Source organism: Pipistrellus hanaki, assembly GCF_964339955.1.
Source record: "Pipistrellus hanaki genome assembly, chromosome: 9".
In the NCBI taxonomy this organism is placed as follows: Eukaryota; Metazoa; Chordata; class Mammalia; order Chiroptera; family Vespertilionidae; genus Pipistrellus; species Pipistrellus hanaki.
Window position 1 is genome coordinate 72,657,148 of NC_140511.1, and position 15,352 is coordinate 72,672,499.

A 15,352-nucleotide genomic window follows, 5' to 3' on the forward strand; every position below is an offset into this window, starting at 1 on the left:
GACTTACAAAAATAAGCCTTCCCCCTCCTCCCCTCGCTCACAGGTCTGCAGTGTGGCTAGGGCACCTCTGATTCAGGTTGGGTTTGGATCTGTTCCATGGGACTAAGTCTGGGGCCCAGAGAGCAGAGGCTGTGTTTTCCTCATAATGGTTACAGGAGCCCAGAGAGGTCACACCACATGCATTATTTAAAACCTCTGCTACAATTAGACCCACTCACTCACATGCCATTGGTCAAAAGCAAGTCACTGATTAAGCCCATGGTCGGTGGGGCAAGATGTATACTATGCCCCAAGGTGCAGGGCAGGTGAGGAGAGATTTGCTGAGTAATATACCCTGTGGCAGGCTGGCACGGCCATGGCGTACTCAGCCCCAGAGTGCCTTTTGTGCTGCGCCAGCTCAGCCAGGTTCGGTGAGCCTGAGTGGGGGCGGTGAAGGATGGAGAAAAGACAGACAAGAGAATGATAACTGGGTCTCGGTGGGACACTGTCTTCTCTAATGGAGAGCCTTTCTGATGGGCAGCTAGCGACAGCACCACAGACTACAAGCCGTGTATTTTATAGCAGAGACCAAGAGGCAAAGGAAGGATGTAGTCAAGATGTTTACAACCTCGTGGGTTTCGATCCGACTCAATTGTATACAGCTGAACTCTATCAAGCCCACATCACTTAGGCACATGGGGCCACGTGTTCGGACCATAGGTTCAAGCTTACAGCTACAGCTATTGGCTATCATTGTGAGGGGAGAGCTCTGCCCTCCAAGCGGGGACTTGCACGTGGCCACGAGAAGACTGAGCCCTCTCATTAGTCCGAGGCTTGAACCTGTCCAGACACTGTAGCCGCTCTCCACAATACTTCAAATCCATGATGTCAGCTAAAAGCTGGATTCCCAGGAAGGGAGTGAAGCACATCTCTTCAATATCCCGCAACACTAGGGATGGCTGCTGCCCCATTCACCCAGGTAGCCTGCTAGAGGACTTTTTCTGACAAACCCCAAGACGAGTGAAACAGTCTCCCAGCGAGATCCCCAACGTGGAAATGGTCTAGTGGAGTCTGGGATATATCACGTCAGCTACTTCCCTCCTCCAGTCTCCCCTAAATCAAGCATTCAGGTCTCCCCTCAGAGAGGACTGGACCTGCTTATGTGGGTGATACATAAGCTCCATCCTACACAATTTCTAGCAAAGGAAGGGATGACTTGGCCAAGACGTAGACCCGTGGAGAACCAGGAACCCCTGAGCCTGACAATAGACCCTTACTTAATCCTCTCCCCATGCGGAATACCAATGGTCCCTCTACTCAGCTCCTCCACATCCATTTCCTCTTTTCCCTTTCAAATGGAACCCTACTTTTGCTCCAGGAAAAATGACTCACCTCCAACAGAAACCCAGGGAATAGGCCCAATTGGCCCAGTGGTAACTCCATTCCCGTTGCCAGTGATTGTTCCAGGAACAGGTGGGCCAAGGAGGCAATCGTGTGTCCGTGGGGAAAGATTGCTGGAATGCGTGGGGAGGGGCTTCTGGGTAAAGGAGAAAGCTCTGGGAAGAAACCCATGCTCCCTTCTTTCTCTGACCCTCTCTACATCTAGATGTCACTGCCAGAGCCCCATGCCTTCCTGAGGTTGAAAACAGCAAGAAGATGGCAGATCAGAGGAATGGAAACAGAAACAAGTATCCTAGCACATCACTGAACTGCCGCAGGAGCGTCCCTGACACGTGCCTAAGGATGTCCTCGCTTGAAAACGAGGCGGTAAAACATCCTGGGGAAGGCTCCTGACTCACAGGGAAGGTGTCTCAGCCAGCTTCGCCCTCAGCCGCGGACCTGCAGCGCACCGGTGGGCAAGTCACTTAGCATCGCAAATCCCATTTTTGCACCCATACCTGGGCCCTAGGATTGTGGCGAGGATCAAAACGACATGCACATGCAATATCTGAAGCCTAGTGGTGCCTGGTGCCTGGTGTGGGCACAAACTCGCCAGGATGATTTTTTTTTAGAGGGCTTTGGGGTGCCACCCAGCAAGAACTTCCCGCTCCTCTCCTCCCTCTTATCCCCCCATCCCGACTCCTTCTCGCCACCAGGGTTCTGATGGAGCCTAAGGGGAGAGCAGGAGACTGGCCACAGACCCTCTCCCAGCTCCAGGCCCCAGCTGGAGGAGGAAGAGGTGTGTCCACCTGGCACAACGTCTTATAGTCTGGGTATCTCCACAGATACCCAGTGGGCATACCAGCTACTGAATTGAGACAGGGGAAGAGTGGGATTGCACAGAAAACACTGAGGGGCAGTGACAGGCAGACATGAAGGTGGCTTCCTGAAAACTCCCTGTGAGTCCTGTTTATTTACCATCCTACACATGTGGCAACATGGCCCATGTCTGGCCAAGTGAGAGTGCTCACTGAGCAATTGTTATCATTCTAAATTCCTTCCCTCACCAATAAGCAATTCCACCTTCTTTGAGCAAGACAAAGCTAAGGACACCAGACAGACCATCAAGTAGCATCTGCGTTCCTCTAGCTAACAAGTCAAGTCCTGTCAAGTCCTTGCCACCCTCCGTAATGCCACCCTCCGTAGCTCCAGACAAGCCCCAGGGCGGGGCAGGCTTTAAAATCACACCGCACTCCAGAGAGAACTGAGTTCGAATCCTGCCGCTGCCACTTGTGACCGCTGGGCAAGCTGCTTAACGTTTCTATACTTCCATTTCCTCGTCTGCGAAATGGATATACTACAAGCATCCCTTCCACAGGGGCATTCGGTGGGAGAGAGGAGGAAACAGGTGCCAACCCTGAGAACAGTGCCCAGCATGGGGCAGAGGCCTTGAGACACAGGGTGATCACTCCACGTCACAGCCTCTCAAAGGGAAACCTTGGTCCGCCGTAAAGAACACTATGCAAGAGGGGTGGTGAGGGAAAGCACAGATTCTAGAACCAGACTGCCTGGGTGCAAGCATGTGAGAGTGGAAAGCACATTGCGTATGTGTTTGCTATCATTGCTGCCGATAAAGATGCATGTAGCACTATGGATGCAGGTGCAATGCAGGTAGTCAGAGCTTCATCATGGCAGCTGTTACTAAGGGAACCGGCACCTCAGTAAACTCACGCGGGTCCTGAAGTTTCTAGTCGCCAGGACACTTCAGAGGCACTGAATGGGGGTCAGACAGGCAGTCACCTCAGTTGCTTGTCTTATTTGTTTGCAAGGTGTCTTGAACCCAGGAGCCCATCCTGCTGGGGCCCGGCCCTTGGCACTGCCTCCAGCCCCTCTTCTCCGCAGCAGCTCTCCGCCTTTCTCCTGTGTTACCTGGTCTGGTTCCTTCCTCCAGAGCAGGTCCCACCTTGCAGGGCAGAGGCGAGGTCCCCCGCCTTCCAGCCTCCTGAGATGGTGACATTGCAACAGACCCAGCTCCCCCCACCCCACCACCACCACCACCACCATCGCCTGTCCCTCCACTGCCTCCCCACCTACGGGGCCTGCGGACTGAGGGAGAAAGACGTGGTGAAGATGAAAAGCTGACCCACCCCACAGGAAATCCATTGTTTAGCCAAATCCAGGACTGAGAAAAACACACACACAAGTGTAACGCTGGAGAAAGGAGAGCAAGGTGCCATTCAAGGCCATTGTCAGGGCCTCCTCGCTGTGCATGGGGGAAACAATAGGGCCCTGTGTGCGGGAGGACAATGCTGTGTGTTATCAGCTGCGTCTGTGTCGCTCCTGGGACCGGAGGATGAGAAATGAGGCCACAGTGCCCTCCTGGGTCGGATGCCTCTGGAATTCACGAACCAGAGCCACCAGCCCCGTGGGAGGCCATGGCGTTCTCTCCCGGGGATAGGGACGCCTGCTCAGCCATGCCCCCCGCCCTCTCTTCTCTAGTCCCCTTCCAGAGACTCACCTCAAGTTAGCGCTGAAAAGAACCACACATATCACCTCTCTAAACATGCACATCCTCTACTCCAAACCTTGGCTTGAGTGAGGGGGCACCTGGCTGGGACCACTGCCCAGCCACACAGCCTACGCGGCCCAGTTGGCAAGGCCAGGTGAGCCATCATGTGGCGGCATCCATGGCAACCCCACAGCGCACCAGAGCGTATGAGACCAGCAAGCTTGCAGAATGACCCCATGTGCTCCCGCCTTCATGCTGGCTCTGCCACCAATCACCCCTGGACCATGAGGGAGGTTGTTCCCTGATTGTTAGTTTCCCCGCCTGAAAACTGGGATTCTTTCGGCATTATGGTCAGGAGTATACGAGTGGATACAGGTACAACTCTTAGAACAGTGCTTACTCCATAGACATCGCTTGGGAAGTATGAATGGCAACTTAGATGCCCACATCGCCCCGAGGACTTGCTTAGATCCATGAAGAGATGGATGGAAACCCAGGGTCCCACATCCCAAATTCAGCCCCACTACCCACAATGGCCCACGTCGCTGAAAAATACTCCCAGGAATGAGGCGGGTGACAAATGCATGGAGAGGGTCAGCTGTGACACACCGAGGGTCACTCACCAGTCAGCTGTACCCTCACCAGTCTTCAGGGGCGGCCGGGATGCAGTTGCCGCCAACGGCTGCCACGTGGAAAGACGGGATCAGCATGGGTAGGTCGGTCACAGAATATAAAAGAGCCAGAAATGTGGGTTTTTATGTCAGATCTCCCCATTTCTAAACACTGTGTTTCTAAAGACATTGTCACTGCGGAGTTAGCCCCAAATCACGTGGCATGTGATGCCTGATCTGGACACAGATGACATGCCCGTCCAGTGCACGCCTGTCACGGTCAGTCCCTCAGTTCCAGTTTGCCTATAGTCTTCTGGTGAGTGGGTCACTCTTTGGTTTGGAGCAGAGGGCCAAAAAGGCAGAGCTGCCCTCTCCCTGGATACCACCCTCATCTCAGTACACGACCTGGGGGTGACGAAAAGGGAAACCAGGGAAATGAGGGGGCCTCACCATAAAGGACCCCAGGCCCTATGGTTTAATCCACCCCATGCAGGTGTTCTTTTGATAAAGAAGGCAGTCAGGCCCTGGCCAGTGTTGCTCAGTGGTGAGAGCATTGGCCCATGCACCCAAGGGTTGTGGGTTCAATTCCTGTTCAAGGGCATGCACCTGGTTCGTAGGTTCAATCCCCAGCCCCCATGCTAGAGGCAACCAACAGATGTGTCTCTGTCACATCAGTGCTTCTGCTTCTCTCTCTCTCTCCCTCCATTCCACTCTCTGAAAAAGCAATGGGAAAAATATCCTCAGGTGAGGATGAACACAAACAACAAAAAAAAAGAAGTCAGAACTTAGAGTTGGGTCCAGCCTAAGAGGTGAAATGTGCTTCTATGGACGCGCAACTCCCAAGCAAGATGGCTCGGGTTGAGATGCAGCTTCACAGCCCGAGGGCGGCTGTGACCTGAACGACCTCATAATAAATAAGAGCTGGTGAGGAGTGGAGGAATGGGAACCTCCTACCCTGCTGACAGGATGTAAAGTGGGCCAGCCACTCCCGGACACAGTCCGGCAGCTCCTCACAAAGTTAAACAGAGTTAGCATGTAAGCCGACAATTTCTCTCCTGGATAGATATCCCCCAAGAGAGATGAAAACATAATCCACACGAAACTCCTACAAGAGTGTTCACAGAGGCATTATTCACCATAGCCAGGAGGTGAAATCAATCCCAATACCACCCATGGATGAATGGATACACAGAATATGCTTTATCATACAATGGAAATGATTTAGCAATCAAAAGGAATGAAGTAGCCCAGCTAGCGTGGCTCAGTGGTTGAGCATTGACCTATGAACCAGGAGGTAGTGGTTTGATTCTGGTCAGGGCACATGCCCGGATTGCAGGAGGCAGCCAATCAATGATTCTCTCTCATCATGAATGTTTCTATTTCTCTCTCCCTGTTTCTTCCTCTTTGAACATGGATAAACCTCAAAACTCCTGGGATAAGGGGGAGGGGGGAGAGACAATAAAAATACCACATATCAGATTATTCCGTTTATATAAAATGTCCAGAATAGACAAATCTATAGAGACAGAAAGTAGATTGGTGGTTGCCTAAGGCTGGGTGTAATGGAGAGTTTTGGGGGGTTGGTGGCTAAAGGGCATGGTGTTCTTTCTGGGGTGGTAATTATGTTCTCAGATGGACTGTGGTGGTGGTTACATAACTCTGAAAGTAACTAAAGCCCATTGAACTATACACTTGAAGTGGGTAAATTGTATATGTGCATTATACCATAATAAAACTATTACCAAAAAAAGAAACCCAAACTATGATTGTGACCCTTAATTGCCTTACATTAAAAAATTTCTGCATCCATATTGCTCTGTTCACATCAGCTCCACCGGAGGAGACGAGAAGGCCTCTGAAAGGATGCTTTCCCCAGGAGATCAGACCTCAAACCAGGGTGACTCCCTGGCCCGCTTTACCCAATGCTGTCCCAGTGTTAGCACTGAACATCCCATGTCCCAAGAAATCCTTTATCCCTGGGAAAACTCTTTATCCCTCGGCCACTCTGGGGCAAGCCCTTTCCCGTAGCACAGGGAAGCTCTCCCCGTTAGGGCTGCCAGCAGCGAGGACCAGATAAACAATCCTCTCCATTTTGGGTAGAAGTCATCCCTAAGCTCCTCCTCACAGTCAAGAGATAATTTCATTACTGCTGTCCCCATTTTACAGATGAGGAAACTGACGTTCAGAGAGATGAAGTAACTTGCCAAAACAGGGGCTAGGAATTGAACCTGGGTCTTTTTCCAAAGCCCGAGGTACCCCTTCTACTCGTTGTATTGTCTCTCACAGTACCACTGGGCCAGTTTCCCGGGAACACCCTTACATTGTGTTGGCTCCCTGGGGAAGCCAGATGTCCAGACAGAAGCAGCATGAGCTTTTTAGCTCTGGGAAAACAAAGAGACAAGAACAGTTTGGTGGTTAACAGCATGGACTGTGGAGTCAGCCTGTTCCAAGTTTGAATGTGCGCTCTGCTGGACAAGTGACTAAACTTTTCTGTGATTCAGCCTCCTCCCCTTTATGTAAAATGGGAGAACAGTACTGTGTGTGTGTGTGTGTGTGTGTGTGTGTGTGTGTGTATCACATAGGGTTGTTATCAGAAATAAATAAATCAATAAGTGTGGGAGAGGCTTAGACAGAGAGTGGCAAGTTGATGAAATAAATGAAAGCAGAGTTTGACATATTCAGAACTGGGAAGAATTCAGATGAGTCCTAAAGAGAGCCAGGCAGAGGGACAGAGGCATGACAATGAACTCTCACATCCTATTCTGTTTCTTCCCATGAAAAGGTTTCTGATTGAGGAGTTGCTGGAAACTCCCCACTCCATAGGTGTGCTGTGCCAGCATGGCCAAGGGTGACCCTGAGTGGGGGTAGTGAAGGAGTGAGAAAAGACAGACAAGAGAATGAAAGCTGGGTCTCGGTGGGATGCTGTCCTCTCTGACAGAGAGCATATCCGATGGAGAGCTAGTGAAAGTGCCACAGACTAGAAGCTGAGTTTTATTTTATAGCAGATGCCAGGAGGCAAAGGAAGGGTGTAGTCAAGATGTTTACAACATTCTCATGGGTTTTGATCCTACTCAATGACTTGCATCTGGTCAAGCTTTGTTTACTTTCAGCCACACTGGGGCACCTGGAGCCATGTGTTTGGACCCCCATAGGTTCAAGCTTACAACTACAGCTGTTGGCTATCATTGTGCGGGGAGGCTCTGCCCTCCAGGCTGGGACTTGCACGTGGTCATGAGAGGACTGGCCGAGACTTGAACCTGTCCAAATACTGTGGCGGCTCTCCACATATAGGCACACCTTTAAAAGCACCCTGGTGGTGGCAATCCAGGCAGCTCTACACCAGTGGATGGCACCAAAGCCCTTGAAGTGAATCAGTTTCCCCATCTGGATGAGCCAAATGATACCAGCTCCTATCTATCTCCCGCAGAAGGAAACTATACACGCGAAAGCAATTATGCATTCATTCTTCGGGATAGGGGAGAAGGGTGAGTTCCAAGAATTCCGGTAATGCACAGCCACACTGTATTCCCAACCAGCCAAGTAGAGGGTCCCTGCGCTCCCACGGAGCCCGCCATGCAGGCGCATTCCTCAAAGCAGCCAGCCTACCCACTTGGGTCCAGGAAAATCAGAGTTCCCCTAGATCTCCTAAGTAAACAAGCCCAGCCATTTCCTCCGGGAAAGCCCCGCCCGCGTCCTCCCCACCCCATTGCCCTCACGTCGTCTGGCGGACCTAGCCAGTCCCCTAGCCCTTCTGGGCTCCTCCCCATCCCGCAGTGCCCCCCGGCCTGGCGGTTTCCGCCTCCCGGAAGGACTACAGTCCCCGGCATGCCCCGCGGCGGCCGAGGGGACCACATGACCGCGCCTCTCCCATGAGGCGGTCACATGACTAGGTGAAAATGGCTGCGCTGACTGCGGAAAACTTTGGGGCTCTCCAGAGCCTGCTGAAGGTAAATGGAGGGCTGGGGATGGGCCGAGGCGCCCTTTGTCGGATTTTAGGCGGAAGAGGAATTGGGAATAAAGGGGCCTTGATTTGGAGTCAGGACTCTTGACACTACCTCTCCGTGGCCCCGGGGAAGTCGTTGCGCGTTTCCTGGTCGTTTTTTAAAAAAAGTGAATATAATTTATCCTGCCCTCACCATGGTGGGGGAACAAATAAGATAATGGGTTGTGAAGGCGCCGTGCAGATGCCTCCTACTAATGGGGCCGGCTTTGGTGATGGGTGCAGGAGGGGGGTAATTGCCAGGCCCGCGGGGCCAGTTCCGATGGCAGCCAGCAGCCCCAGGGCTTGTAGTGGAGAAATGGTCTCTTGCGTGCGCCAGCCCCTGAATCAAGGGCATTCTTCCTTCACCGAGCCCAGGGTTTTCTGTACCTCCTTTGACCCATGTAAAGGCCGAAAAATTCTGATGATCTTTTGAAGGATTGTGAGGTTGAAAGGGTCGTACTTCATAGAGTTTCAAAGGCTCTAATGAAAGGGTGGAGTTATTTGCTTAACTTCTGACTTCCTCCATAGGAAGGGGCGGCTTTAGCTTCCTTCGTAGTTCTTGTCACTGGCAGACATTATGCGCCTGTCGTCTTTCTTCCTCACAAGAATGTAAGATCCATGAGGGACTTCTTAAAAAAACAACAACGCACCGGAGGAAGAGGATTGAGTTAATAACACTCAGCATTGATGCATGCAGTGGTCCTTCTGTTGTTTTAGCTACCTCCCAGGCGTTTTGTGCTATTCTCCATCCCTAAAAGCATCTATTTTATTCACAAATCTGTCGCCAACAAGTGTACCCTTTCATCCCAATACCTGGCACACAGCATGTGCTTAATAAATAGCTGTTGGATACATTAATGAAGGACGTAAGAAAGCTGAGACTGGAAACCTAAAGCTCACCCTCATTGTGACTCCCCCCCCCCCCCCCCCCATTGGAGGTATGGATTTCCGTGGTCAGGCTCTGCTGATCCCTCTGGGTGATGGGACTGGTGACTGCCTGGCAGGGAGCACCCCACTTAGCCCCAGCCTCTGACTTGGCCTTGTCTGGCACCCTGGCAGCAGGGATGTTGGGACACCTCGTTACAGCTTTCCTAGGGTGGAAGTCTAGGCTTCCCACTCGGCCTTTGCTGACCTGGGTCAGGGTGGGGCCACAGTTCTTTCTGTGGTGGTTGGCTGGAGTAGAGCAGTTATTGTCTAAGGTTTTCTGTTTTGCTAGGCTGCCCCGACTTGGCCCATTGGCCAAAGAGAGTAGGAACTTGTGAGAGCTTTTTGCTTTCTGCACCCATTGGCATTCTCCATTGCCCTTTCTTCAGCTCAGAGTCTGGGATATATGAACAAAAAGAAAACCCAGGGAGCTCACCACCATGTCATTCCTTGGTCAGGAGGGCGGTCCACAGCAGGCTGTCTTCTCTCCCTCTCTTAGTTGTCTTAGGTTTGTTTTCCATATAGTGCCCAGGATTGCTAGTTGTACTGAATGGGAAGAAGGAGGAAAAGTGCTTCTCATCCATCTTCCCTAGGTACATTCTGTTCTAAAGCACGCATTTTTGGTGATTTGTTTTCCATCTGTGGACTAATTCATAGGCTTCCTCAAAAGACGTTGTCAGACAACTATGCCAACAGAGCTTTTCCAGTTCAGCCCTCGGCTCGAAAGAACTGCTGGACACCACGTGCTCCAGCTTGTCGGTGACCCAGGAGGAGGCAGAGCAAGTAAGTATGACCAGCAGTGACCTTTGACCATCGGGCTTTCTTCTCAATCTCTTTGTTGACCCCCCTGCCCTCATGGCTGTGTCCAGGAAATGTTCCCCTTACATGTCTGTCGACATGAAAGCAAACTTAGATTTTTTATTTTTTTAGTGTCACCTTTGTTTGGAACCTTTATTTCCTTGTTGGAAATGAGGGGTGGCTGGGAGACCTTACCCAGAACCAGAGCTCCTGACCGTTTCCTCTTCTGACTTGTTACCTACACAGTGTGGCCAAAAAGCAACCTTTTTACGGTTTTTCATTCCAGGCCTGTAACTTGCTGATGCTTACTAAATGTTGGTTGGATACTTAGGCAGACTTTTCAGGGATCCCTGGGCAGAAACTGGGAGGATGTTGTTAGATCGGCTGGGCCTCTCCTCGGCTCAGCTGATGGCCAAGAGGAAGGGGAAAGTGTGGCTCCTGGTCTGGAGCTCTCACAGCCTTATTTTTCCAGGGCAAACAGTTTTCTAACACAAGAGGTCACCCAAACTGGCCCATGTTGTTGTTGGTGTTGTTATTATTATTATTTCAGCCTGGAGCTTTGTTCACTGAGGTTGGCACGTGGGCATTGGCATTGACAGCAGAGGCCTTGGGGCTGGTGGGACTCCACTGAATGACTAGCAATGTGTGGCAGGCCTGGAGGAGAGCCCTGTCCCCTGTTCCCCGTCCCCATCCCCATCTCCTGGCCCGCTTCTCCTCACCACCCAGGACTCCCCATCTCTCCCGCAGCTGCTCCAGGCCCTGCACCGCCTCACCAGGCTGGTGGCATTCCGGGACCTGTCCACCCCCGAGGCCGTGCTGGCTCTCTTTCCTGCAAATTTCCACCAGAACCTCAAAAACCTGCTGACAAAAATTATCCTAGAAAACATGTGAGTGCTCCTTTCTCCAGAGTTCCTTGTAAGGTTTATATTTGTTCTTCCTGTTCTAGAATGAAGACGTTCATTCTTGAAAAGCACACATGGCGAGCAAAAAGAAGCCCCGATCCCGCCCCCCAGAGGGTCGCAGTGTGCATTCCTTAGCAGGAGCCTCTGGGGGACGGGGTTGGAGGGCATTTCTGTTTTTAACGCAGTGGGGAGATGCCCCTTTATAATGAGCTGGTTTGCAATGAACAGTATTAACGTTAATGATATTTAAGGTCCGTACATACTTACTACCTCCAGTAACATTTGTAGTGGCTAAACAGATTCCATTGTATAAAGAAATTCTGTGTAATTCAGTTAGAAATTCCACAGGGTTAGACACTTATGCTGTTGGCCATGTTCACTTCAGTGAACAATTTGTCACAGAAACTTGCTTTGCCTGCGTACTTATTCCCTTACCAGGCTACAGGCCATGGGCGGCCCTGGGCAGTGTGGCTCAGTTGGTTGGGCATCGCCCTGTGCACCAGGAGGTTGCTGGCTCCATTCCCAGTCGGCACGTACTGGCCGTGGGCTCCTTCTCTGGTAGCAGGCATGCAGAAGGCAGCCGATCAATGTTTCTCTCTTGCATCAATGTTTCTCTCTCAAATCAATATAAAAAGGAGAATAGGCTAACCTTTTCTCTGCTTGTCTGAGAATGATGGCCAAGAAGATGGCAATGCATTGAGCCCTTTCCTTTTTTTAAGTGGTGAAAACGAGCAGCACTTTGTCCTTAAAGTCACTGAGCTTTACAAACAAACAAATGACTGCTCACTGGAGTGAGGTGTTCCTGTGGTCCTTTCCTATCAGGAGGTTTGGGGGTCACAGCGGGGCAGAGGCCCTGGTCCATGGGCCTCTCCAGTTATCCTTTCCATCATGTTCACCTCATCTTTCCCTCTAACACAGATCTACGTGGCGAGCAGAAGCCCAGGCTAACCTGAGTGAGTACCACGAAATGTGCCTTTTCCTCCTCACCCTCCTTCCCAGCCCAGCTCCCAACCTGCCAGGTGGCGAGTTTTTTTTAACCGAAAATCAAAGGGAATTAACCTAATCCCAAGCTCAACATGTATGTGGGTTTTTAAAATTCCACTTATTAATTTTTTTCTGATTATAAACTTAATATAGTACAGGCATGTTGTAAAAAAACAAACCAACAAACTGAAATTTCCAAGTAATAAGTGAGATACTTAAAATAATGATATTTCCATTAGGAAAGAAAGACATAATTGAAATTAGTTTGAAAGATTGCATCAAAGTGGGTATTTGATAAAGGATCACGAAATTTACTCGGGGCTAGTCACTCCGCTGAAGAACTCTGCCTGCATTGCTCATTAGTCCTCCCAACACTTGGGAGCGAGGCTCAGATTATCCCCATTTTACAGATGAGGAAGCAGAGGCTCAGAGGTCAGGCAAGCGGTGGAACCATCTCCTAGCCAAGTCTTTGTCTCTCAAACAAAAGCTCTTTCCACTGTTGTCAAAGCTGCACGTTTCCTAAGCCTCAGGCCTCCACCCGTCTTCTCTACCTGCGTCCCTTCTCATCTTGTCCTGCCTCCCAGGGACCGGGGTTCAGGCAGCAGCCTGGAGAGGCTGCCGCCGCAAGTCAGCACTCAGCACAGGTGGCAGGGAGCAGTGGGCCCATCTGTCTCCCTCCGTGGGACAGCCCATTGCGTGAACTGTCATTGTGAGCACGCTTGGCATTTTCTCAGTGCCTGTCACAGAGTAAGGGCTCGGTAAATGGGGGGACGTGAGCTCTGAGCTGGGCTGTCCTCCCCTCCTCCCCCACAGTCTCTCTGCCGCGCCTGGTGGACCTGGACTGGAGGGTGGACATCAAAACCGCCTCCGACAGCATCAGCCGCATGGTGGTGCCCACCTGCCTGCTCCAGATGAAGGTACGGCCATCGTCATCCTCACTAGGAGGATGGGAGGGAGGCAGCGATTCGGCACCCCTGGGGGCCATGGGCAATGCCAGTCTCCCTGGTTCGGGGCCCTCTCGCTCCTTAAGCAAAAAAGCTTCAGCTCTTCCCCGGACACGGCATTTATGACGAAGTATATGTGCTCTACCTCAGTCACACAGACACATGCACACACCGGGAGGAGAAATTTTGAAATAAATGAGACGGCAAATCAAATTTTAAAAATAATTTGCCTATGCCTAAAGGTCACCTCATACACCCACAGAAACCTGAGCTCCAATGGGAGAGCATGCATTCAGCATATGGCCTCCATACGCTGGTCCCCGGCGGCCGGCGGCCTGTCCAGCGTGGCCGGGTCACTGCTGCTCCTGACATGTTGGGTGCGGGCTCCTCCTCCCTGCCTTCTGGAGGGTCCGTTCATTTTCTTGGTCTCACACTCTTGCCTCATTGGTGGTATCTTCACAGTTCTTTCCAGGAATCTTTTAAAGCCACGGACCCATTTTTTTTTTTTTAATATATTTTATTGATTTTTTTACAGAGAGGAAGGGAGAGGGATAGAGAGCTAGAAACATCGAACAGCTGCCTCCTGCACTCCCCCCACCGGAGATGTGCCCGCAACCAATGTACATGCCCTTGACCGGAATCGAACCTGGGACCTTTCAGTCCGCAGATCGACGCTCTATCCACTGAGCCAAACCGGTTTTGGCAACTACGGACCCATTTTAAGGGTTTGTTTGGTCACATTTAGATAATGCAATGCTGTATTTACTCAACCAGACAGAGACTCAGCACCTCGAAGAAAATGAAATTGTGCCTCTAACAATGAAGTTTTTAGATATTAGTAAAGCGTGCTTTTAAAGAAAGCTATAAATACAAATACAGGTCGTGGTACAGCGGTGGGCAAAGGTAGGCTGACGGTTGTTCGTCTGGGACAAAACACGCAGGTTATGATGATTACAGTCGCTTCATTGACTCAGTGAACGGCAAGTGGCACAGCGCTCTTAGGTACGTGAGTGCTCAACGTGCCTGCCTTTGTTTACACGCCCTCGCAGTCTCCTTGCTATCCGCAAGCACACTGTGGCTCAGAGCTCCTATAAACCTGCTCCTGCCCAGCCCTGCATCCCCCTGGACTCTCATGGACCCCTACAGCCCATTGCGTGAACTGTCAGTGTGAACACATGACGTTTTCTCACCTGAAGGTTGAGTCAGAGTCAGGTGAGCCTCGACTTCCCTGATACCTGCCCTGAGCCCTCGTGGCGAATGGAAACTGACCCCAGCCTCAGAGCCACTCCTTCCTCCTCCCCAGTAGCTGGCTGACTCTAGGGCTAGGACGGTAGCTCTGAGCAGAGGGCCTCTCAGAGGTTCCCCTGATGGGGCGGGGCTCCTGGGTCCACGGCTCGCCCGCTGGGCAGGAGGAGGTGAGACTGCGATGACTCTGGGGCTGTGTTCTTTCTCGTTCCAGATCAAGGAAGACCCCAGTCTGTGCGGGGACCGCCCCTCTGTCTCCGCCGTCACCGTGGAGCTGAGCAAGGAAACGCTGGACACTATGTTAGACGGGCTGGGCCGCATCCGGGATCAGCTTTCTGCCGTGGCCAACAAATGACCCTGCCAGCTGCCGGCCCCACTGCCCACGCCCCGGCTGCTGCCAGCAATGGAGCATCTCCCGACTGGACTGACACCAGCAACTCCATTAACACCAGCGGGCTGCCCTGGTGGCCAGGGGATGAAGGGGGGTGCCATCCGAAGGTGCACCCGGATTGGAGGACGCAGCCACACTCCCACGCTGTCCTCATCTTCCTCTTCCCAAGCTGGTAGGCAGAAGCCTCCACCTTTGAAAGGCGCCTGCGAGCACCTGAGGCACAGCCGTGGCCATGTGGGGGCGCATGAGTCTGTCATTGGCCTCGTGGCCGCTTGAAAATTCAGGCCCCATTGGGGAGCTCTCTAGTAAGTTCCTTTCCAGCACCAGCTCTGAGGAGCGCATTGCCAGCTTGGGACACCGAGGGGACTGGGTGGCTGGTGCCAGCGGCTCCTGCTTCTTTGTCTGAAAGGCCAGGCCAACCCCACAGATCAGGGTCAGAAGGCCGAGCCTCCTGTCGGCGCTGGAAGTCTGAAATGGGGGCCGATTCTCTTCGTGAAGCTGGGGCCCATCCTTGGATCATGTAGCCCCTCCAGGGTGGCGAAGTGGGAGTGATGGGCATAAATAACATTTCTGAAAACAAACTTGTGATTCTGGTCCACTTCTCGTAGCTTCTCTGCTGAGCCTGAGCTCATTGCCTTGGGCGAGGGCTGCCTCCTGTGTGCGGGTGGCCCAGCTTCCTGATGCCCAGCCAAGCCCATGACCA

At 52.0% G+C, this 15,352-nt stretch overlaps 2 protein-coding genes across 2 annotated transcripts in view; one reads left to right on the forward strand and one right to left on the reverse strand.

The window, feature by feature from the left end:
- PRR5L (proline rich 5 like) overlaps window positions 1-15,352 on the reverse strand; it is a 121,456-nt gene that overhangs the window by 95,814 nt on the left and 10,290 nt on the right. The gene's annotated exons all lie outside the window — the stretch shown is intronic.
- On the forward strand, window positions 8,320-15,230 carry COMMD9 (COMM domain containing 9). Its single transcript, XM_084893739.1, has 6 exons — window positions 8,320-8,426; window positions 10,043-10,168; window positions 10,931-11,070; window positions 12,004-12,038; window positions 12,883-12,986; window positions 14,473-15,230. Exons 1-6 carry the CDS (start codon window positions 8,376-8,378, stop codon window positions 14,611-14,613), a joined length of 597 nt encoding a protein of 198 aa, XP_084749865.1. The 5' UTR covers window positions 8,320-8,375; the 3' UTR covers window positions 14,614-15,230.